The sequence below is a fragment of the Pygocentrus nattereri genome, chromosome 14 (genome assembly GCF_015220715.1).
Source record: "Pygocentrus nattereri isolate fPygNat1 chromosome 14, fPygNat1.pri, whole genome shotgun sequence".
Classification (NCBI taxonomy): Eukaryota; Metazoa; Chordata; class Actinopteri; order Characiformes; family Serrasalmidae; genus Pygocentrus; species Pygocentrus nattereri.
This window is the reverse complement of record NC_051224.1, coordinates 25,641,901-25,668,138: the sequence shown is the minus strand read 5'-3', so window position 1 is coordinate 25,668,138 and position 26,238 is coordinate 25,641,901. Positions and strand designations below refer to the sequence as shown.

The following is a 26,238-nucleotide window of genomic DNA, read 5'->3' as shown; positions in this document are numbered from 1 at the left end:
GCATTTACACCTCTGGGGTTTGGAGAGGAATTCATGCCAAATGCAGTCACTGTTAGAAGTAAACAAATCTGCACACAAAATGTTACTTTTTTCACAGTGAGGTGCAGAATATGTACCAAAATGAAAAGAGCTTCTACGTTTTCACATTTCACGTCTTTACTGAAAAACAGCATTACAATATACAGTTGAATACGATCCACCTTGAAATATGACGAACAGCTGTAAAGCTCTCCACGAGGTGCACTTCAAACCCATATGCTTTACGGATCCTACACATTCAAAAAAGTTTCACATGTAATGTTGATTGTAAAATTGTGGCAAACCTATTTTTTGGATACTCAGAAAACCGTCACATCAGTCAGGATATTCATAAGCATTTCATGTAATAACTTTGTCTGTGAGGGAGCTTTTAGAGGTGGACGTCTGGTTCCTATTACGGAAATGTCTTAACTCTGAAATCCGATCTGTTTAGTCTCCAGTAGAGACTGAATTTAGTTCAGTAGCTATTACAGAACAGTTCCAAACTTCATAATCCCATCATTAACTCCGGATAAGAATATAGTATCACACAAACATCCTAACTAGACTAAATATCCTAAATATGGTCCTAACTTTAGGATAAACCCCAACAGGGTCCTAACGTCTGTTTAGACCTTTTCTTACATCAGTAACAGCAGCTGTAACTCAGATTTTTAACATTTTGGTTGTGGTTAAATTTCAGCTGTGTGTGTATGGTCAGTTGCTAGGCAGATGACAGTTGATTTATTGATTTTGATCCTAACTTGAGATAAGTTGCTGTAAGACAAGATTCCTAAATTAAAGTCAGATTTGCTTCTGTAATATGAATTTGTGAAAAATCTTATCTTGACCTGTCAGATCTTAAATTAGAACAAAAAGATGCAAAGTTTCTATAATATGGCCCCTGGTTCCAATTAGTACCACTGTGAACATTTCTGAGTCTAGAACAGAGTGTTTCACACCAAACCACTCTGAATGACTGTTTACATCTTAACCACTTAATTATACAGGAATTTTGAAAAATATGCTAAGATGTCTGTGTGTAACATTTCAAGGTGGACTGTAATCAATTCACTTTTATTTTTTTAAATGCAAATTCCAATGCATTGTTTTTCAGTAAATATGTAATAGAGCATTTGCTTTTATTCTGGCACTTACTCCGCATGTCACATGTGAACTACATTTCACATTTGTCCACTATAGGGAATGCGTATCAATCTGGTATGAATTCCTCTCCACACTATGGCCAATATTTCAGTGAACCAACAGTAATTTTATAGCTCTAATTGTTACATGTTAGCAGCACAGATGTTGGTGTAGCTTGAATACAAATAATGAAGCATGGAGCAGCTGGCTTTCATCTTCAAAGAGCTTTCACATTGCGGTGTGTTTGTGTGTATGTATGTGTGTGTTATATGTTATCAGTGGAGTGTGTGTAGCTCAGTGTTATCCTCCCCCAGTAGCTCTGGTTCAGAGTGAAGCCCTCTCTGCTGACTGGCTCCACCAGCAGCTCCAGCAGCCCCGGAGCGCCCAGCACCTCCAGCTCCACCAGGCGGTACAGCGTGGAGTACGAGCGGCCGATGAGAACTGGCGGCCCAGGGGGCACCCGGGGGTCTGGCCCACGCAGCCTCCGCCAGTGTACGCGCCAGTGTCGGACCAGCTGTGGTGGGTAGCTCCAGCGCAGCGTGGCATTCAGAAGGACCTTCAGAGAACTTCCATCTCCGTCTCCAGCTCCTCTCTGCCAAACCACGTCATACACACAGACGCTCCTCACGGGGAGAGGAGGTGCAGACAAACTCTCTGCATCCAGCACCTGCACAAACACACAGCATAGGAATTTACCAATAAATATCTATCAGTGTTCGGTGGAAATTCCACCAATTTTTCAATTTACACATAATTAAATTGTTGAAATGTAAACAAAGTCGGAAAGTGGAGATGCTCTGCATAACTCAGCGGTTAAGATTTGGTTGTGGTTTGGTGTGAAATGGTTGAGACTTCTTTAAAGTGGTGGTGATGGGAGCCAGGGGTCGCCATGACTACAACACAAATATAAACACTTTACTATCCAGAACCACCAGTGACCCTACATGAGTCTTCTGAGTTTATATGGAATGTTGATGATGGAAAATAGTGGAAAATCTGAAATAATAAGTTTTCTTTGGGGCCTATTTTGCCTTACAACATCCTGCATTTATCCCTCCACCATGAATGGAGTTTAAGGCCAAAATCTTCTCAAAACTTTCATAAAAATCTCTCGGTTATCAGGCAGTGGATTCATAACCATTTCATGTTGGAACTTTCTGTGAGGGAGCTTTTAAAGGTGGACGTCTGGTTCCTATCACCACCACTGTGAACAGTTCTGACTCGGTAAGTTTCTCTAGAGCAGAGCATTTCACACCAAACCACTTTGAATGACTCTGTTTACATCTTAAACCAGTTAATTATGCAGGAATTATTTAAAATCAGTGGTGTTTCCTTTTTAAAGGAATACCCCACTGTTTTTCAAACTAATCTCCATCTACTCAATCAATAGCCTTTTTCTATTTTTTTTCTTTCTAGAATTCAGATTTTTTTTATTAATGATATACAACAACAGGTACAGCACGACTTGCATGTACAATTTGTAAAAGTAGCCATTCACTGCAAAATCAAAAGAAAGAGACAGAGGACAACAAATAACAGCAACAATACAAGTTCCTTTATACGCTCAGTTCAGTTGCATGTGATTCCAAAATTCCTTCCGTAAGTTCTTCCCTCTCCCTTCACAATTAACTCTTCTCAACATAACTTCATAAGAAGCCATTTCAATCATTTTGTCAATCCACTCTTTTAAATCCGATGTTTTAGGGCTCTTCCAATAACACAATATTACCCTGGCGGCTGTAACTATTCCCACTTTTATTACATTAAATTCATTATTTGTTACGTTAGCAATTTCTGTTCTATCCCCAAGAAGGCAAAGCCGAGGTTACTGAGGTAATGTAAATCCCAACCATTTTCCCAACATTTCAAGAATTTTACCCCAAAATGGATATGTAACTGAGCACTGCCAGATCTTATGAAAAAGGTGCCTCTCTCTGTATGACATTTCCAGCACAAATCATTATCAACTTTTCCCATTCTATAAAGTCTGGAAGGTGTCCGTGGTACCTGTGTAAAATCTTACATTGAATGAATTTCCCTTTAGCCTCCCTAATTTTTCTGCCTACCCTTGACAGAATTCTCAACCATACATCGTCATCAATAGTACAACCTAAATCTTTCTGCCATATTGTTTTTAGATTCCCGCACGTATCACTAGTTAACAGATTAGATGTCCTATAGAATATAGATGCTTTGTGAGATTCATGTTGCAGATTTAAATATTCAATCACAGGGTTACTTTCTCTGGTATGGAATTTATCCTGAATACAATGCCTTATGTGTAAGTATTTCCAAAAATGCCTGCTGTCTCCACAGTTATACTTCTTTATAAAATTGGAGTAGGACATAAATACACCGTTTTCATACAGGTCGCTAACAATATTTACCCCTTTAGATTGCCATTGTTTCCAATACACTGTTTTCCAATTCGTATTTCAGGATTATGTCAAAGTGAGGCATATGGCTGCCTGAGATGAGATATTTTTAAAAATTCATGAATTTTTGTCCAAACATATTTTGAGTGAGACAGTATGGGATTGGAGTCCACCTGCCTCACTGTGTGCTGAGAGAGGATGTCCAAGGCATGGAACGGTGAGGCCAGGCTTTGCTCTATATTTACCCAATCTATCCTGGAATCAACCTGGCACCAATGTTTATCCAACTTGGCCATTTCGAATGATAAATTATACATCCTCACATCCAGCAGACTGAGGCCACCTCTCTCTCTAGAGGCACACATCTTACTCATTCTAATTCTGGGCCTCTTGCCCTCCCAAAAGAAAATCTTTACTAGTTTTGTCATACTGCTTATTCACAGGAATCATCATAGAAATGTAGTTCAACTGGGGAGCAACCACCATCTTAATAATATTTACTTTACCCCAAGGGAATAACTGCAGCTTTTTCCATTTATCCAAATTGGCTTTCATCTTGTCCAACAAGGGTTCATAATTTAACAACATTACTTCTTCCAGGGTTCTACTCAATTTTACTCCCAAAAACCTCATTCTAATTGGAACCCATCTAAAGCCGAATCGGGTGACACGGTGTGGATGGCATATCGTAGATACTGGCATGGCCTCAGATTTAGTCTAGTTTATTTTATATCCCAACAGAGCTAAATATGATTGTATGATATGCATTAATGGTGGTATGGAGTTGTTAGGGTCGTTGATTAATAATAACATCATCCGCATATAACATAAATTAATGTTCTTTCTCCCCTCCTTTCACTCCCATAATTCTTGAGCCGTTTTAATCAATGCTACTAAAGGTTCCAGAAAAATTGTGAACATTAAAAGTGACTGGGGGCATCCCTGGCGAGTTCCTCTGGAAATTCTGAAAAATGGAGAGATTATACCATTTGTCATAACAGCTGCCTTAGGATTTTTATATAATATTCTAACCCATGATTTAAAACCAGGGCCAAACCCAAAATATGTAAGGGCAGTAGTCAAAAAGCTCCACTCTACCCTGTCAAAAGCCTTTTCGGCATCGAGGAGAGGACAGAAGAGTTACTTGAAGAGTTTAACTACATTAGACATAATAGTCTTCTCATATTGTCAGCTGAAGACCTGCCCCGAATGAAGCCTACTTGATCATTATTAATGATACTAGGCAATATTTTTCCAATCGGGTAGCTAATATTTTAGTTAATATTTTACAATCCAGTATAGTGGCCTCAGGATTTCACGTCTGCTTTTTGCGGATGATGTGGTCCTGTTGGCGTCATCAGACCGGGACCTCCAGCTCTCTCTGGAACAGTTTGCAGCTGACTGTGAAGCGGCTGGGATGAAAATCAGCACCTCTAAATCTGAGACCATGGTCCTCAGTCAGAAAAGGGTGGAATGCTCTGTCCAGGTCAGGAATGAATTCTTGCCCCAAGTGGAGGAGTTTAAATATCTTGGGATTTTCTTCACGAGTGAAGGAAGGATGGAGCGAGAGGTTGACAGGCGGATTGGTGCGGCGTCAGCAGTAATGCGGACCCTATACCGGTCCGTCATGGTGAAGAGAGAGCTGAGCCAGAAGGTGAAGCTGTCAATTTACCGGTCAATCTACGTTCTGACTCTCACCTATGGTCACGAGCTTTGGGTAGTGACCGAAAGAACGAGATCGCAGATACAAGTAGCCGAAATGAGCTTTCTCCACATGGTCGCCAGGCTCTCCATTAGAGATAGGGTGAGAAGATCTGCAATTCGGGAGAGGCTCGGAGTACAGCCGCTGCTCCTCCACATTGAGAGAAGCCAGTTGAGGTGGTTCGGGCATCTGGCAAGGATGGCCTCTGGACGCCTCCCTAGGGAGGTGTTCCAGAAATGTCAGACGGGGAGGAGACCCCGGGGAAGACCCAGGACAATTTGGAGGGATTATATCTCTAGACTGTCTTGGGAACGCCTCGGTATCCCTCCCGGAAAAGCTGGAGGAGGTGGCAGGGGAGAGGAAGGCCTGGGCCTCTTTGCTTAGGCTGCTGCCCCCGCAACCCGGACCTGAATAAGCGGATGGATGGATTTTACAATCCACGTTAATGAAGCTTACGGGTCTGAAATTTGAGGGGTCTGTCATATCTCTTCCTTTTTTGGGAATCAATGATATCAAAGTTTCATCAAATGTAGCAGGTAGGGATCCAGATTCAAATGCCTCTAAATAAACTTCTGTTAATATAGGAGATATTATATCTAGATATTTTGTGTAATATTCGATTGGGAAGCAGTCTACACCTGGAGATTTTCCCATTTTCATTGAAGCTATGGCAGCCCTGACATCCTCTTCTGTAATTGGAGAATCCAAAGAGTTAATAAGTTCTGGAGTCAATTTTTTTAGATTTATGTCATTGAAAAACTCAGTTGCTCTGGGGAAGGGTTAGATGACGACGTATATAAATTTGTATGAAATTGTTGGAAAACAGAGTTAATTTCCTTTGAGGACAAAACCAAACAATCCCCGTTTTTTAAAACTGGAATAACATTACAAGTGTTGCTTCAACTGCCAGGTGAGGATTTTGCCAGCCTTTTCACCTCCTTCATAAAAATTGGTTCTCAGTCTAAAAAGTGCATACTCTGGTTTCCTGTTATGTATGTCATGCAACTCAAATTTACATTTACAGATATCCTGATGAAGATTATCTGTATAATGTTTTGTTAATTTCTTTTCTAGTACAGAAATTTCTGTGAAATTTTTTTGGGCGTTTGACATTTGAGGCACACCTGTAGCAATGTAAACACGTCTGTTCAACAACCAAAACCCCTCCCAGTAAAACAGAAACCCCTCCCAATACAACTGAAACCCCTCCCAATACAACAAACTCCTCCCAATACAACCAAAAGTCATTATAAGACAGAATGACAAACTCCTCATGCAGGGCGTTACTGGGGATCTGTGTCTGTGAGGAAGACTCACATGGTTGGGGACGAAGCTAAATTCTTAACAGCAAAACAGACAGACACGACTGTACAAGTCATAAAGTCACCAGGTATAAACCATATTTTCCATATCTAGCAAACACTGCCAATAATTATTAATCATCACTGGTAAATGGCCAGAGCAGCAGTTCTGTACCATGATCTCCCCGATCCTGCAGTTAAAGTCCAGATCCTGTTCTGCTCCATCTCGAACCACGTTAACCAACACCTCACTGAGAGCACAGCCATTCAGATCCAGCTGGAAACATCTGCACACGCAAAACAGTAAACAATTCATAACAGAATTACACTGTACTGTACAAACATATTTCTGAAGATTAATAATAAGACACCAGAATGTATGCTGTGTTTTATTCATCTAAATTTATAAAGTTCATTCATAATTTTTTTCTAGAGATAGTTATTAAACAATAATTAATAAACAGTATTACTTTAAAACTGAATTACTTCAAAATTACAAGCTATTCTGGATGCTAATTTTAGTAGAACTTCATTCTGAATGTGTTCATTTTATTAGAACTTCATTCTGAATATGTTCATTTTATTACAACCCCAATTCCAATAAAGTTGTGACATTGTGTAAAACAAATAAAAACAGAATATGATGATTTGCAAACCCTTTTCAACCTATATTCAATTGAATACACTACAAAGACAAGATATTTAATGTTCAAATGGATAAACTTTATTGTTTTTTGCAAATATTCACTCACTTTGAATTTGATGCCTGCAACATGTTCCAAAGAAGTTGGGACAGGGGCAACAAAAGACTGGGAAAGTTGAGGAATGCTCAGAAAACACGTGTTTGGAACATTCCACAGGTGAACAGGTTCATTGGAAACAGGTGAGTGTCATGATTGGGTATAAAGGAAGCATCCCTGAATGGCTCATTCGTTCACAAGCAAGGACGGGAGAGGGTCACCACTTTATGAACAACTGCGTGAGCAAATAGTCCAACAGTTTAAGAACGTTTCTCAACGTGCAATTGCAAGGAATTTAGGGATTTCATCATCTACAGTCCATAATATCATCAAAAGATTCAGAGAATCTGGAGAAATCTCTGCAAGTAAGCGGCAAGGCAGAAAACCAACATTGAATGCCCGTGACCTTCGATCCCTCAGGCGGCAATGCATTAAAAACCCACATCATTCTGTAACGGATATTCCCACATGGGCTCAGGAACACTTCAGAAAACCATTGTCAGTGAACACAGTTTGTTGCTCCGTCTACAAGTGCAAGTTAAAACTCTGCCATGCAAAGCGAAAGCCATATATCAACAACACCCAGAAACGCCGCCGGCTTCTCTGGGCCCGAGCTCATCTGAGATGGAGTGACACAAAGTGGAAAAGTGTCCTGTGGTCTGACGAGTCCATATTTCAAACTGTTTTTGGAAATCATGGACGTCATGTCCTCCGGGCCAAAGAGGAAAAGGACTGTCCGGATTATTATCAGCACAAAGTTCAAAGGCCAGCATCTCTGATGGTATGGGGGTGTGTTAGTGCCCCTGGCATGGGTTACTTGCACATCTGTGAAGGCACCATTAATGCTGAAAGGTATATACAGGTTTTGGAGCAACATATGCTGCCATCCTAGCAACGTCTTTTTCAGGGACGTTCCTGCTTATTTCAGCAAGCCACATTCTGCACGTGTTACAACAGCGTGACTTCATAGTAAAAGAGTGTGGGTACTAGACTGGCCTGCCTGCAGTCCAGACCTGTCTCCCATTGAAAATGTGTGGCACATTATGAAGCACAAAATACGACAACGGAGACCCCGGACTGTTGAGCAACTAAAGTTGTACATTAAGCAAGAATGGGAAAGAATTCCACCTACAAAGCTTCAACAATTAGTGTCCTCAGTTCCCAAACACTTATTGAGTGCTGTTAAAAGGAAAGGTGATGTAACACAGTGGTAAACATGCAACTATCCCAAATTCTTTGGAATGTATTGTAGGCATCAAATACAAAATGAGTGAATATTTGCAAAAAACAATAAAGTTTATCCATTTGAACATTAAATATCTTGTCTTTGTAGTGTAGTTCAAATGAATATAGGTTGAAAGGATCTGCAAATCATCGTATTCTGTTTGTATTTATGTTTTACACAATGTCCCAACTTCAGTGGAATTGGGGTTGTAGAACTTCATTCTGAATAGGTTCATTTTATTAGAACATTCTGAATATTCATTTAATTAGAACTTCATTCTGAACGTCCATTTTATTAGAACTTCATTCTGAACGTCCATTTAATTAGAACTTCATTCTGAACGTCCATTTTATTAGAACTTCATTCTGAACGTCCATTTTATTAGAACTTCATTCTGAACGTCCATTTTATTAGAACTTCATTCTGAACGTCCATTTTATTAGAACTTCATTATGAATATGTTCATTTAGTTAGAACTTCATTCGGTTGATTTTATTAGAACTTCATTCTGAATATTCATTTTATTAGAACCTCATTCTGGATGTTCATTTCATTAGAACTTCATTAAAGTGTCTCACCTGGTGGTCCAGCCTTCTGCCATCCACTGACCACAGCTCTGAATGAACTGCTTCATCAACGGGTGATCTTCATTTAACATGACTGGAAACACACAATTGGCTGATAAACAGAAACACAAACAGAGTCACTACTGGAGGCAGAGGTACACATTTTACTTTTTTAATATTTTTAAAACAGTGACAAACTTGAAAACGAGTCTTCTGAATTTATATAGAATGTTGAAGGGAAATAGCAGGAAATCTGAAATAATACATTTTCTTTGGGGACTATTTTGCACCCTGCATATATCCCTCTACCATGAATGGAGTTTAAGGTCAAAACTATCATAAAACAGTGTCTCAGTCATCAGGCAGTGAAGTTTCTCTAGAACAGACAGTTTCCCACCAAACCACTCTGAATGACTGTTTACATCTTAACCAGTTAATTATGCAGGAATTCTGTAAAATTCTTTGTTAAAAACACTGCAGTAGTGAGGTAAAGGGCAGTGTATGTGCAGATATGAGTCACTTTTTATACACAGGGACATTTAATGAACTCACATGTTATTTCCTCTGTTCCTGAGTATGTGCACAGACCAGCGTCTGTGGTTTTCAGCTCCAGAGACACATTCACCCCCAATGATGGCTTATAGACGAAGGAGATAAATGTCCTTGTGGCCAAAGGAACATGGAGAGAAAATACCCTACAGAAGGAACCAAGAAGGAACAACTTTACTAATATTCAGAGGAACAAAAACTAGTTTACTCCAGATGTAGTTGATAAGTCGAGACACATTTGTTATCTGAAGTTTGCTTCTTTAGTTTTAGTACTGGAGCTACGAGGCTAATGTAGCTAAAACTAGGGCTGTACGATATGGGCATAAAATGCGATGTTGAATAAAGCTGTCAGATATCATGATGACAGTATGAGTAGTGATATAATTTATTATTAAAATAGTGCACTGCTAACTGGATGCAACACAAGACTTTTCTTTGAATATGTGAACAGAAATCTAACTATTCTCTCCATTAAGCAAATAGTACAATACAAAATTACAAAAGCACCGCTGCTCACATCAGAACTGAGAACACATTTGTTGTGCACTGAAAAAGAAACAGACATCACCTCAACAGCTTGTCTACAATAGCTAAACAATTAACAATTAAGCAAATGATTGTTTTTTTGGTAATCAATAATTGGGTTTTTTTGTGTTTTTTTGGTGGGGGGGCATTGTATGAGAGTATCCATATCATGTACAAATACATATTTTCGTCCAATCAATTATTTATTTTGTTAAGTTATTAAATATGTTTGTTGTGACAGCAGCCATCACTGCCTCACACACATAAATCAAAACACTGGTTGTGAGAACCAATCCTAATGTTTGGTGTGTTATAAAGTTGAGTAATTCAGGGTGGAGTGTTTCAGTTGCTGCATGTGTTTTGGAATTGGCTGTTTAGCCTAATGGTTAAGTCACTCGTTCCCACTCAGAAAAGCAGAGTTTAATCCCAGCGCAGAGAAGTTCTCATTAGGGTCTAATAGTTTGTGCTGCAATGTAACGTCATCTCTCTGGCGCTGGGTTTCGGATCATTTTATTCTACTTTAGCTACGTTAGCCTCGTAGAACTCTGGGTTGGGGGAAAATTGCTACATTTTGTGGTCACAATATTCATTTAAAACATGTTTAATAATGACATGGTGTTCACCTTGCAATAATTCTGCGTAGTGATTGTGGCATTTTTCCCTCCAGCAACAGCGAGCTGCCCCCGGCCCAGGCGTCATCAGGGCAGCCGCGGGTTCTCCACCAGCCACCATCCTCCAAACTCTGCTTAGAGTACAGAGGCTGGAGCTCCTGAGCGTTCAGATTGAACCAGCTTCGCTCCTGCACCACCTGCTCAGACACACAGCACAGTGGTCTCACCCCACTCACCCCTCGCTCTCTAAATCCCTCAGAATTGAAGACTGCTCTTGTTAGCATGTTAATTTAAAGGAAGTCCAGGCTGAAATCTGGAATAAACTGTTAAGTTGATGCTGAAGTCCTAAGGGCCGTTTCAGCTGTTCCCCTTCGGATGTGTGGAACCTAAACCGCTTTAGGCTGAATGGGTGGAGCTAAACTGCTGTAGGCTGAATGGGTGGGGCTAAACTGATGTAGGGTGAATGGGCGGGGCTATAGAACCCAGGTGTTGGAGACATTAAGGGTGAAGTAGGACCCACCTGCCCTTTCCAGTAGACGCTCTTGCCGAATCCTTGACAGAAAGAAGACACGAAGGGTAGAGTGGACACAGGATGGTGAACATAGAGGTGATCCGCCAACAGAAACCAGAACCTGAACAGACAGAGAGAGCTTTACAGGCTGGTTCTGACTGAGGACTGTGGCTGTGTGTGTGGGTGTAAACACTAAAAAAGATGATTCTTCAAAGTTCTTTAGTAAAGAAAATGGTTCTATATGGAACTATTATTCATTTTCATCTGTTGATTAGGAAGGGAATCTGAGCTGTGGACTGTCGAGAGAGGAGAAACGACCCTAGCTACGCAGATCACTATAGCAGCAAGCTAACCAACACTGTACAAGCTGCCATTTAAACAGCTGTTAGTCTTAGCTGGCCAGTTAAACCAGCTACATGAGACTACATTTCTTGAGTTGAGAACAAAGTTGAGTTGTGCAACGTCAATCAGTCTGCAACTCACTTGAAACTCAGCTGCAACAGTAGCAACTGTCTCAACTTTGTAAGATGTTTCATGAATCAGCCAATCAAAACACCATAAACCAACGTCATTTAAAGGGCCCTATCATTCAAAAACAGCTCATTTAGAGTTCAGTGAATACTCAAAAAAAAAGATCGTTCTTCAGGCATTCTTTAGAAATATATAGAACCATCAACACCCAAAAAGCCCTTTGCATCATTAAAAGGTTCTTTGCCTTATGAAATGTTCTTCAAACTGATGACATCACCATCATTGTTCACTAATAACCTCAACAGGCCAAGTGCATGTGCAGTAATAAACCTACGCTGCCCATTAAAACCTTAGATAAACAAAATTTTTCAAATTGTTTTTAACCCAAATCTTAAACTCAATCTATACTGTTAACTGAACAAAACTTTTATTTATTCAAATATGTTCTGAAAGGCTACACTGCTGATCAGAAGTCTGTGATCATATTAGTAAATGTTATTCAAAAATAACAAACAGTATAGACTGAAATGTGATTAACTACAGCCTGAAAAATAAACAATCATCTATTCACAATTCATAGTATTTTGGGAACAACAAATCTTGACAAATTTTATTCTAGATATTTATGCCATACAGCTTTCTCAATTATTACAGAATCATATACTACACCATTCATCACCAAATATTTTGTTGTTTATATCTGGAAACCTATTATTAGGTGAGGTATTAACCTATTACCATCATATAAGTCTCATTTTATGCAAGTGCTTGTAACAAAACTGGTTTCATATGTTTGAAAACGGTGACTTCAACTGTTGAGCAGTAGTGTAGGTGTCCCCAAACTTTTGAACAGTGGTAGGCCGTTCTGAGGACTCACTTGTCCTGGTTTTGGCGGAAGTCAGCCTTATCGTGGCACTCGTACACCCAGCCGGGAGCGAAAATCGCTGTGGAGAAGCCGTGTTTACGTACCAGCTGAAGAGCCTGATAGAGCAGGAGCACAAAATCACAGCCTCTTAGTGCTCAAGACACACAGATGGTCAATCACAGTAACCTGTGCATATAATGTGGCCTGAGCAAAATTTTTTGTTTGATGTTAAACAAATTCTGCACTAAAATTTACTGAAAATGTCCACATTTTCACATTTCAGTGTTTGGTGCTGAGGATGTGTTAATCAACAAAGTACAATTCGTCCAGGGGCTCCCAAATGAGTGTCCCATTTTAACATTTTCTAATTGCCATTTTCTTCTGTTAATAAATTCCTGCATATTTTATTTTGTTATGTAGACACAATGACATTTTTACCATATATATATATATATATATATATATATATATATATATATATATATATATATATATATATATATATATATATATTTTACCATATATATATATATATATATATACATACACACACACTGCTAAAAAAAAAAAAAATAAGGGAACACTTAAACAACACAATATAACTCCAAGTAAATCAAACTTCTGTGAAATCAAACTGTCCACTTAGGAAGCAACACTGATTGACAATCAATTTCACAGCTGTTGTGCAAATGGAACAGACAACAGGTGGAAATTATTGGCAATTAGCAAGACACACTCAATAAAGGAGTGGTTCTGCAGGTGGGGACCACAGACCACTTCTCAGTACCTTTCTGCTTTCTGGCTGATGTTTTGGTCACTTTTGAATGTTGGTGGTGCTTTCACACTCGTGGTAGCATGAGACGGACTCTACAACCCACACAAGTGGCTCAGGTAGTGCAGCTCATCCAGGATGGCACATCAATGCGAACTGTGGCAAGAAGGTTTGCTATGTCTGTCAGCATAGTGTCCAGAGGCTGGAGGCGCTACCAGGAGACAGGCCAGTACACCAGGAGACATGGAGGAGGCCGTAAGAGGGCAACAACCCAGCAGCAGGACTGCTACCTCCACCTTTGTGCAAGGAGGAACAGGAGGAGCACTGCCAGAGCCCGGCAAAATGACATCCAGCAGGCCACAAATGTGCAGGTGTCTGCACAAACGGTTAGAAACCGACTCCATGAGGATGGTATGAGGGCCCGACGTCCACAGATGGGGGTTGTGCTCACAGCCCAACACCGTGCAGGACGCTTGGCATTTGCCAGAGAACACCAGGATTGGCAAATTCGCCACTGGCGCCCTGTGCTCTTCACAGATGAAAGCAGGTTCACACTAAGCACATGTGACAGACGTGACAGAGTCTGGAGACGCCATGGAGAGCGATCTGCTGCCTGCAACATCCTTCAGCATGACCGGTTTGGCAGTGGGTCAGTAATGGTGTGGGGTGGCATTTCTTTGGAGGGCCGCACAGCCCTCCATGTGCTCGCCAGAGGTAGCCTGACTGCCATTAGGTACCAAGATGAGATCCTCAGACCCCTTGTGAGACCATATGATGGTGCGGTTGGCCCTGGGTTCCTCCTAATGCAGGACAATGCTAGACCTCATGTGGCTGGAGTGTGTAAGCAGTTCCTGCAAGATGAAGGCATTGAAGCTATGGACTGGCCCGCCCGTTCCCCAGACCTGAATCTGAGTGAGCACATCTGGGACATCATGTCTCGCTCCATCCACCAACGCCACGTTGCACCACAGACTGTCCAGGAGTTGGCGGATGCTTTAGTCCAGGTCTGGGAGGAGATCCCTCAGGAGACCATCCGCCACCTCATCAGGAGCATGCCCAGGCATTGTAGGGAGGTCATACAGGCACGTGGAGACCATACACAATACTGAGCCTCATTTTGACTTGTTTTAAGGACATCACATCTAAGTTGGATCAGCCTGTAGTGTTTTTCCACTTTAATTTTGTGTGTGACTCCAAATCCAGGCCTCCATTGGTTAATAAATTAGATTTCCATTGATGATTTTTGTGTGATTTTGTTGTCAGCACATTCAACTTTGTACAGAACAAAGTATTCAATGAGAATATTTCATTCATTCAGATATAGGATGTGTTATTTGAGTGTTCCCTTTATTTTTTTTTAGCAGTGTGTGTGTATGTATATATATATATATATATATATATATATATATATATATACACATATACATACACACACACACACACACACACACACACATATACATATACATATTACAGAAACACCTTAACTCTGAAATCTGATCTGTTTAATCTCCATGACGACTTTATTTAGTACAGAAGCTTTCCAGAATAACAGTTCAAAACTGTTATTGTTACTAACCCTGGGCGCCTTTAAAAAGAGTAAGGGGGAACAGAGCCAGGCGTACAAGCAGCAGCCACAAGAGACTGAAGAGCTGAAAAGCTGGAGGCAGAGACTGAAAAGTCTCTTAAGCCACTGAAAAGTGGCCAGGATCGCTTTAGGTTTGGTTGTGTTTACTTCGTTTATTTTGTGGGAACATAAAGATATGGCTGCTGCAGCTCGGAATCCTGCCTCCAGTGTCCTCCTTGAGCCCGGGGTAGCACATGCGGTCCTATCATTAACTCCAGATAAGAAAACAGCATCACACAAACATCTTAACTAGGCTAAACCTCCTAAATTCTGTCCTAACTTTAGGATGAACCCCAACAGGGTCCTAACTCCTGTTTGAGGTCCGTTTCTATGGTTTATAGGCGGCTGTGTCAGGCAGCATAGTTCACTACCAGCATAACGTGCTCCATTTATTTCTACTGTAAAACGCAGCTTTCACTGTGAGACATTTTTCTTTTCTAACTCTGCGTTTTTAAAAATCTCAGATGCTGCAGACTTGATTTCCACAGTCCCTCTGATTACCTTCCTGTGTTAATGTTGATGATGAAATATTACAACCCCAATTCCAGTGGAGTTGGGACATTGTGTAAAACATAAATAAAAACAGAATACGATGATTTGCAAATCCTTTTCAACCTATATTCAATTGAAGACGAGATATTTAATGTTCAAACAGATAACCTTTATTGTTTTTTGCAAATATTCACTCATTTTGAATTTGATGGCTGCAACACGTTCCAAAGAAGTTGGGACAGAGCCAGGTTTACCACTGTGTTACATCACCTTTCCTTTTAACAACACTCAATAAGTGTTTGGGAACTGAGGACACTATTTGTTGAAGCTTTATAGGTGTAATTCTTTCCAGTTCTTGCTTGATGTACAAAGTCTGTTGCTCAACAGTCCGGGGTCTCCATTGTCGTATTTTGTTCTTCATAATGCACCACAGATTTTCAATGGGAGACAGGTCTGGACTGCATGCAGGCCAGTCTAGTACCCGCACTCTTTCACTACGAAGCCACGCTGTTGTAACACGTGCAGAATGTGGCTTGGCATTGTCTTGCAAAAATAAGCAAGGACGTCCCTGAAAAAGACGTTATTTGGATGGCAGCATATGTTGCTCCAAAACCTGTATGTACCTTTCAGCATTAATGGTGCCTTCACAGATGTGCAAGATACCCATGCCATGCACACCCCAAGACCATCAGAGATGCTGGCTTTTGAACTTTGTGCTGATAACAAACCAGACAGTCCTTTTCCTCTTTGGCCTGGAGGACACGACATCCATGATTTCCAAAAACAATTTGAAATGTGGACTCGTCAGACCACAGGACACTTTTCCGCTTTGCGTCAGTCCATCTCAGATGAGCTCGGGCCCAGAGAAACCGGCAGCATTTCTGGGTGGTGTTGTTATGTGGCTTTCGCTTTGCATGGCAGAGTTTTAACTTGCACTTGTAGATGGAGCAACAAACTGTGTTCACTGACAGTGGTTTTCTGAAGTGTTCCTGAGCCCATGTGGTAATATCCATTACAGAATGATGTCAGTTTTTAATGCAGTGCCGCCTGAGGGATCGAAGGTCACAGGCATTCAATGTTGGTTTTCTGCCTTGCCGCTTACTTGCAGAGATTTCTCCAGATTCTCTGAATCTTTTGATGATATTATGGACTGTAGATGATGAAATCCCTAAATTCCTTGCAATTGCACGTTGAGAAACATTCTTAAACTGTTGGACTATTTGCTCACGCAGTTGTTCACAAAGTGGTGAACCTCACCCCATCCTTGTTTGTGAACAACTGAGCCTTGCAGGGATGCTTCCTTTAAACCCAATCATCACACTCACCTGTTTCCAATTAACATGTTCACCTGTGGAATGTTCCAAACAGGTGTTTTTTGAGCATTCCTCAACTTTTCCAGTCTTTTGTTGCCCCTGTCCCAACTTCTTTGGAGCGTGTTGCAGGCATCAAATTCAAAATGAGTGAATATTTGCAAAAAACAATAAAGTTTATCCGTTTGAACATTAAATATCTTGTCTTTGTAGTGTATTCAATTGAATATAGGTTGAAAAGGATTTGCAAATCATTGTTTTCTGTTTTTACTCATGTTTTACACAATGTCCCAACATCATTGGAATTGGGGTTGTACAGTGATGGTGCTGAATAATGAGGAGACGGAGCTGAACGTCTGTCTGTTTATTAGGAGGAGTAACGTTAGCGCGGCCGGCTAAAGCTTTTGGACAATGGAGACTGAAACTGGGGAGTGGCGAGGTGACGCTCTTATAAACAGCAGGGGCGTTCTCACAGTATTCACTATTTACATTATATCACACTTTAGTTCTGTCTGACCTTTTTTACATCAGTAATGGCAGCTGTCTGGCTAACCTGATTAATTTGATGACGTATTTGTAAGACAAGATGCTGTGAGATAAGATTCCTAAATTAAGATCAGATTTGTTCCTGAAATATATATTTGTGATGAATCTAATCTTGACCTGTCAGATCTTAAGACAAAATGGCAAGAAGATTCTGTACTATGACCCCTGAACCACTACAGGAATAAAGGTTCTCTGACCTTGTTGGTCTCGAACATCCCTCCCACCACCTCTCCTCTCGCGAACACGTCAATCCCAATGTAAATGTCAGCCAGACGACCCTGAGCTGCGGAGTAGGAGACCATTCCCTCCAGGCTGCTCTCCGTCCAGTTATAGTTGGTGAATATGCCATCACAGGCGTCAAAAAACACTCTGATGGAGAGAGAAAAAAATATGACACACTGCATAGATAAGGGAGCAGCTTGAAGAGTTAATGCTGTCCGTACTTTAGTCCATGTTTATAGATAACAGTACATCATACAGTCAAACACATTGAATAGAAATATATTTTACACTTTGTGGCCTTTTATTGCTGCTCTGATGAGAAAAAAAGTGTTTCAGTACCACACCACTCAAGGACATTATGATAATAAGTATCACATTATTTAGTTGATGATGTTTAAACTATTGGAACAGGAAAACCAGCAATGCAACATTTAAAAAACACTATCAAAAACTATGAATATAGTGATCTTTCTTCAGCATTTCACTCCCTGCACTGCACATGCAGTTTCATTGCTAAGAGATTACATAGTCATGCTTTTTCTATTCTTACATACTATAGATCAGAGAGATTCAGAGCGGTTTGGGGTGAAATCTTTCAGATGTCTTTACAGTGGTCGTGACAGGAACCAGGGGTTGCCATGACTACAACACAAATATAGACATTTTATTTACCATCCAGAACCACCACTGAACCTACACGAGTCTTCTGAGTTTATATGGAATGTTGATGATGGAAAATAGAGGAAAATCTGGAATAATACATTTTCTTTGGGGACTATTTTACCACACAGCACAGTATCCTTCCACCAGGAATGGATTTAAAATCCAAATCTTCTCAAAACTACACTATACTGCCAGAAGTATTCACTCACCCACCCAAATCATTGAATTCAGGTGTTCCAATCACTTCCATGGTGTATTCACAGGTGTATAAAACCAAGCACCTAGGCCTGCAGACTGCTTCTACAAACATTTCTGAAAGAATGGGTCGCTCTCAGGAGCTCAGTGAATTCCAGCGTGGTACCGTGATCGGACGCCACCTGTGCAACAAGTCCAGTCGTGAAAGTTCCTCACTACTAAATATTTCACAAATCAACTGTCAGGGGTATTATAACAAAGTGGAAGTGATTGGGAACGACAGCAACTCAGCGGATGCTGAGGCGCATAGTGCATAGAGGTCACCAACTTTCTGTAGAGTCAATCGCTACAGACCTCCAAACTTCATGTGGCCCTCAGATCAGCTCAAGAACAGCATAGAGAGCTTCTTAGAATGGGTTTCCATGGCTGAGCAGCTGCATCCAAGCCTTACATCACCAAGCACAATGCAAAGTGTGGAATGCAGTGGTATAACGCACCGCCACTGGACTCTAGAACAGTGGAGATGTGTTCTCTGGAGTGACGAATCACGCTTCTCCATCTAGCAGTCCAATGGATGAGTCTGGAGTTTTGTCAGATGCCAGGATAACAGGACTATGGTGTGGGCTTGTTATTCAGGAGTTGGGCTCGGCACCTTAGTTCCAGTGAAAGGAACTCTTAATGCTTCAGCACCAAGAGATTTTGGACAATTTCATGCTCCCAACTTTGTAGAAACAGTATGAGAACGACCCCTTCCTGTTCCAACATGACCAGTGCACAAAGCAAGGTCCATAAAGACATGGATGAGTGAGTTTGGTGTGGAAGAACTTGACTGGCCTGCACCTCAACCTGATAAAACACCTTTGAGATGAATTAGAGCGGAGACTGTGAGCCAGGCCTTCACGTCCAACAACAGTGTCTGACCTCACGAATGCACTTCTGGAAGAAGGGTCAAAAATTCCCATAAACACACTCCTAACCCTTGTGGAAAGCCTTCCCAGAAGAGCTGAAGCTGTTATAGCTGCAAAGAGTGGGCTGACATCTTATTAAACCCTACGGATTAAGAATGGAATGTCAATTTCATATGCGTGTGAAGTCAGACAAGCAAATACTTTTGGCAATATAGTGTATCAGAAACCGTGTCTCAGTCATCAGGCAGTGAATTCATAACCATTTCATGTAGTAACTTTCTGTGAGGGAGCTTTTAGAGGTGGATGTCTGGTTCCTATCACCACCACTGTGAATAGTTCTGACTCTAAGTTTCTCTAGAACACAGCATTTCACGCCAAACCGCTCTGAACAACTCTGTTTACATATCAACTATTTAATTATGCTCACAGTGTGAAGCCCAAATATTCAGAGACAATCTCTCAGTGTCTCTCAGGTGTGTGTACTCTCACCTGTTGCTGTTGTTGAGCTCGTTCTGCCATTTGAGCGCCCCGTTCTCTAGCACGCTGTCATACCAGATCACCAGACTGCCAGGCACTCGCTCGTGCAGCTGATCGGTCAGATACCGGAGAAATGGAGCCATGTTCTTCACTGCGGTGGCCTGCACAACCAAGAGTGGCCAGGGATGTGTGTGACAGGGTGGCACAATATGTTGTTTATCATTACTATTATATTAGTCTTGGCAAAACTGGTACTGCAGAAAGCACCTTGTAAATGAGCTCTCTAACTAATCACAGCATTTTTAGTGTGTGCAGTCATGCAGATGTTTTAGATGCAGGGAGCATCCTGATCAAACAGGTCTTTGCAGACACAGACCTACAGATCTCCAGGACACTAAAAAAATATGTCTGTAATATTTTATTCATTTTATACAACATAATCATCATGCTTGCATAATTTAAACTCTGTTATTATTGCTTTAATGCACTTATTTTATTGTTAAGTTCTGGTTGGAAACATCTTGAAACGCAGAAAACTGTCCAATCAGGATTGTTCTCTCTGTGATATCTAGGTAGATACAGGTAAGTGAGCTCTCTTGTTGGTTAGGATTTCAGGAGCTGGACTGAAGGCCTTACAAGTTAAATTGACTACCAACATAATTAGGAAGTGACAGAGGAACCAACAAACTTCTCTGATTTACAGTGAGACTAACTTCATTAGTAAAAATATCACTCTAGTTCAAGAGTCGGCAACATGTGTGGCTCCAGAGTCGCATGCAGCTCTTTTACTGTCCTGTTGAGGCTCCACAGCAGAATTAGGTTTGTAGGTAAAAACAAAATAATCCTCCTTTATAGTAAAATAAAGCTCTGCTGATGGTACAACACAGTTTAACAATAAATGCTCTTAAACGCTGGAGTTAATGTAGAACTGCTAATTCACCCTTTAACCCTGAAGATCAGCACAATCTGTTGGTCACAGTAGCAACACAGACAACAATCTCACCTAGCTAGTAGCTAATTAAAGGGCAAATGGGCTTATGTTTGTTCATAATCACTCCAACTAGTTTCTTGATACGCTGACTCTGCGACAACAAACTGAGAAACACTAAAAAGTCAGTTTCTCGTTCTCCAGCTTCTTGTTTGAATTTTTCTGTTCCATCTTAAGTGGTGCAGTAGTTACATTCTGGCACCTCAGGCACTATTTAAGGTGGAACAAGAAAATTCGAACAAGAATCTGGTGAAACTGAATTTACTTTTTTTTACAAGAAACTGATTTACTTTTGTGGAAAAGTTTCCTGCTAGAGATGCGAGAAAAGGGGCTATAGCAGAGCTAAAGCTTAAAACAAAGCAAAGTAAGTCTGTGTTTTTGTTTATATTTTTTAGCCTATACTAGTACATTAACACAAACTGAGACATATGTACAGCTAGGATGGTAAAATGGACATAAAATATCATTGCTCTAAAGAGGGTTTGATATTTGTTAAAAGAACGAAATGGCTCATTTGGGCTGCGACCTCTGCAATTGGCAGTTCTAGACAAATCACTGACTGTGGTAGCAGCTCTATGGACTCATAGTAACATTGGCTACGTTTACATGTACAGATGTTTGCCACTCTGATTAACTACAATCCAACTGAATACAATCTGATTACAGGTGTTTATATGCACACTCTATTCAACAATTTGATGGAAAATCTTCATTTACATGCTCACTGCAAGTAATCCAAAATTCTATTTGCTTTAAAATTGTCAGACTCAGAAAAACGTCCTTCACATGTACTTATAAAGGAAGCGGAGAGAGCAAGACGTCGTGCTCTGAGACACATAAGCTGGATGACCGTCCCACTGCCATCTTTTAAAGATCAGAGCATAAACGTCGTCTTCTCTGCAGACCAGTTTCTGCTCCGCCATGTTGGACATTATAAACTTTCCCTATGACGCGACACACATGCAGAATGAACTTTCCAATAGGGAATGTAAATGGATTCAGGCATTTACACGGATATTATTCTTCTATTTAACAGATTATTTAGAGGTTTACCCATCTCATTCAATCAAATTGTATTCCGAATGGCCTCAATCAGACTAGACTATTCCGACTGAAGTGTTTACATGGACGTATTCTATTCCGATTGTGCCATTAGTCAGATTATTAGGCTGCATGTAAACGTGCCGATACACATAAGCTCAGATATATAATAATGTCTGTGTTAAAACTTGAACGGCCAAAAATTGTTCACATGAATTGTATATTAACTATGTGCTACTATTAGAAATTCCACAGGGGCACTAACAGAAATTAGCCTTGTGGTAAAAGGTGGGATTTTGACTGATATGTCACCTTTCTGGCTCGAACTGAAGGCCCACTCTCATAGGTTGACACTGCATAGGATATACTTTAGGTCATAGTGGGCAACAGCACATGGTGACTATATTGTGCAAACATAGCTGACTTAACTTATTAGTCAATTGCCAAATTTAATCAACGTGCAGAGAAATCAGCAATTTAAATCAGTCACACTGTGTGTGGGGATTCTTCTCTTGAAATGAGTTTTACTGCAACCTGCAGGTTTTTGTTTTAACAATTCACTTACACTCAGTACATTCTCGATGTTAATGAGCCAGCCGTCAAAGCCATAGCAGTGAGCGATCTGCACTAGTTTATCTGCAGCTGAGCGATATGCCTCCTCCTCTGCCAGGAACACCTCACACATCTCCCTCCCGTCCGTCCACTCTGTGATGAACGTGCCTGAGAAACACAGAGAAAAACACACCAAACCCAGACATGCATATTCAGGTCCACCACAATGAGCTTTTTTAGAAATCTGAATGTACTGAAGCTTTAAAAAGCACCTGCTCAGCCTACAGCAGTTTAGCCCAATTAACATTAGATAAATGAAACAGTACAGGGCATATCACACCCTATACTTCCTGTCAGAGTGACTGTGTGGATCATATGAACATTATAGAGGCTTTTTAAAACAGTAGAAGCCATATCGCCCCCTACACTTCCTATAGTGTATTGCAGTCTGTCAGAGTGACTGTGTGGATCATGTGAACATTGTAGAGGCTTTTTAAATAAAACAGTAGAAGCCATATCGCCCCCTACACTTCCTGTAGTGTATTACAGTCTGTCAGAGTGACTGTGTGGATCATGTGAACATTACAGAGTGCCGTTTAAAATTAAATGCAAGTTTAAAACTATTGCAGTTCAGGTAAGAACGCAAGTTTACACAAGCTCAAATTGAACTCTTACCTAATGAGAGAACGCCGTGTTTATGAGCTGCATTAGTCCACACTGCAGGAGGGATGGTGACCATGTGGTGGCTGAAGTAGTTAAAGATGTCGATGTATTGCCAGTGATAGAACACATACGGGGCCCCCACCTCTGTGCCTTGTATAAACCTCAGAAGAAAACACAATGACATGAATACACCAGTCAATAACTGTGAATAACTGCAAAACCTTTCTTAAACTATGAGGTAATGCAAATTCCACAACTCTCTGCCTAATATATTTATTATTAAATGAATTGTTCCTGTTCTAAAAGTAACCTTAACTGGATTATAATTTTTTGCAAGATTTTCATGCTTGTAAATAGCCTGGAAATTATATTCTTACCATGACATCATTTATAGAACATTATTGCAATAATCAATTAGGCCAGAGTAAAATCACTGCATTTAAATGGACATTTACACCTTTACTTATTGTGTCTGATTATGTGCACAATATTTTGTATAATTTGTTACTGCTGCATCCAGATTTCCACTCTAGAATCAACAAAGTACATCCATCTATCTATCAAGCCAAAAGTATGTGGACACCTGACCATCACACCTATGTGAGCTATAGACATCCCATTCCAGACCCTGAAAAACAAACTTTAATGTTGGCACTATGCATTCCAGTAGGTAACGTTCTCCTGACATCTACCAAACCCAGATTCATCATCAGACTGACAGATAGAGAAGTTGATTCATCACTCATATTTCCACTGATCCAGAGTCTAGTGGCAGCACTTTAATCCCCTCCAGCTGACACTTGGCATTGCCAATAGTGATCTTAGGCTTGTGTGAAGCTGCTGGACCACGGGAACCCATTTCTTCTGTTACAAGCAGAACCCTTTCTGGTTCCATTTAATCACAAAGTTGGTTATTTGAGTGTTCATGGCTGAGCTGTTGTTGTGCCTAGACTATTCCATTTCTTACACAGCACTTACAGTTGGCCCGGGCAGATCTAGCAGGGCAGCAAGTTCACAAATTGACGTGTGGCATCCTATGACGGTGGCACACTTGAAGTCAGTGAGCTCTTCAATACATTCTACTGTCAATGTTTGAATCACCTGAACTCAATAATTATGAGGGGTGTCCACAAACCTTTGGCCATATAGTTTATCTGTGTATGACCTGACTCTACCTGTCCTCCAAGTATCCTCCCATCATGTCATGGCACACCAGCGTCCTCCTCAGGGTGTTGGTCAGTGGCGGCTGCCTGCTGGCCAGAGGCACTGTGGCTATATTAAAATGGTTTGCCTCACTTCGTTTCCATGACAACAGCTCATCCAGACTCTTCAGGCTGGAGCTGATGGGCTCTGTGGTGTCGGGGTCGTAGTGCTGCACTGTCAGACATACAGTACAGTCAGGGCTTAGGACAGAAAAGCATATTTCATCTGATGTGGAAACAGAAACATTGCTATGGGCTTCAGCATTAGACCTGTTGCAGGGAATAAAATTAAGTGTTTTCTCAGAGATCTGATACCTGGCAGTGCAGGCGCGCCGTAGGTTATGACTTCATGAACACTCACATCTGCAGAATCATCTAAGCAAGACTCGAAACTGTGAAGACAATAACAACCTTAAAGGGGAAGCCCAGCATTTTTTTTTAACCTGCATAATCAAACAGCTAAGATGTAAACAGAGCGGTTCAGGGTGGTTTAGTGTGAAACTCTCTGTTCTACATAAACTTACCGAGTCAGAACTGTTCACTGTGGTGCTGATAGGAACCAGACGTCCACCTCTAAAAGCTCCCTCACAGAAAATTACTACATGAAATGGTTATTGATTCACTGCCTGATGACTGAGACATTATTTTATGACAGTTTTGAGAACTTCAACTCCATTCATGGTGGAGGGATACATGCAGGGCACTGTGAGGCAAAATAGTTCCCAAAGAAAACGTATTATTCCAGATTTTCCTCTATTTTCCAACATCAACATTCCATGTAAACTTGTGTAGGTTCTCTGGTGGTTCTGGATAGTAAAAAAAATGCCTATATTTGTGTTGTAGTCATGGTGACCCCTGGTTCCTATCACCACCACTGTAAAGACATCTGAACCATTTCACACCAAACCGCTCTGAATCTCTCTGTTTACATCTCACACACTGAATTACACAGAAATTGGGGAAACTCAGTGGAGCTTCCCTGCATTTGTTCACTCCTTTAAATGTGCCAACACAACTCAGTAATAAAACACTGCCTAAATGCTGCTTTTTCTACTCAAGCATATCAGTGAACGTTCCTAGTTTTATTTTAGACCAAAAGGATCCCAAAAGAGAAGAAAGAAGCCGAACAAACTTCACTTCCCATTCCGAAAGCACTTTGCTGCAGGGCCTGAGAAGTTTCTTTGCTATTTTCACTTCTGAAGTCTGCTTCCTATTCGAATTTTCCGTTCCACCTTAAATGGTGCAGTAGCAACTGCTGCACCATTTAAGGTGGCACGGAAATTTCGCATGAATAGCCAACTTCAGCCTCATATCCATAATCATTTTCCATGCAAAGTAAACCTTCATGTCCAGTAAGTCTTTATTCTCCACTCACTTTGCGCGAACAACACATTTCATCTAGAACTCACTCGGTCTCGCTTCTTTTCTGAGTTTTCCATCCTGCTCCCTCAGAACTCTCTTCTCTCTTTCTTCTCCTGTTAACAACACTCCCTTCTTTCTCCACACTCTCCCCCTCCATCATAATTAACACCTAATCAGGAAAAAACAGTTTATCACTCCTGCATTAACACTCTCTCTCACTCTCTCACACACACAAACACAGCCGCTGCCTTCCGCGTCGCCTCTGATTGGCTGAACGGCTGGGCTGACGTGACGATGCGTGAGTGGTCTTCCAAGTGTCTCCGCTAGAGGTCGCCGAAGAAGCGCTTAAAAATAAGTACAGCATTTTTCATGTAAATCATTTACAACATAATTTACTATTTGCGTTATAGTGTATTATTGAGTGGTAGACGAAGTTCACAAACCCTGTACTTCAGTTAAAGTAGAGACCCCCAAGGTAAAATATTACTCCAGTCAAAGTTCCTCCCTTTAGACCTCCACTTGAGTAAAAGTACAAAAGTATTTGTCTTCAAATGTACTTAAGTATCGAAAGTAAAAGTACTAAAAGATTAATTATGGCTCTAATGTCCTGTTA

At 40.8% G+C, this 26,238-nt stretch overlaps 1 protein-coding gene across 1 annotated transcript; it reads right to left on the bottom strand.

The window, feature by feature from the left end:
- Positions 1-34: 34 nt before the first annotated feature.
- engase (endo-beta-N-acetylglucosaminidase) lies at positions 35-25,875 on the bottom strand. Its single transcript, XM_017713748.2, has 14 exons — positions 25,673-25,875; positions 24,579-24,655; positions 24,237-24,438; positions 23,074-23,222; positions 22,412-22,566; positions 19,830-19,978; positions 17,550-17,721; positions 12,618-12,721; positions 11,279-11,390; positions 10,771-10,955; positions 9,626-9,768; positions 9,086-9,185; positions 6,718-6,829; positions 35-1,831 (listed from the first exon to the last, which is right to left on the bottom strand). The coding sequence occupies exons 1-14, from the start codon at positions 25,783-25,785 to the stop codon at positions 1,430-1,432; spliced, it is 2,175 nt and encodes a 724-aa protein (XP_017569237.1). The 5' UTR covers positions 25,786-25,875; the 3' UTR covers positions 35-1,429.
- Positions 25,876-26,238: the final 363 nt, after the last annotated feature.

Bases quoted from the DNA above. Each gene is read 5' to 3' on its own strand.
- engase (XM_017713748.2), bottom strand. From the start codon at position 25,785: ATGATGGAGGGGGAGAGTGTGGAGAAAGAAGGGAGTGTTGTTAACAGG. The intron at 24,439-24,578 runs GTATCAGATCTC...TATGTCTGACAG, and splicing joins CGGCGCGCCTGCACTGCCAG to TGCAGCACTACGACCCCGAC. The intron at 6,830-9,085 runs GTGAGACACTTT...TTGCGTGTGCAG, and splicing joins GCAGAAGGCTGGACCACCAG to ATGTTTCCAGCTGGATCTGA.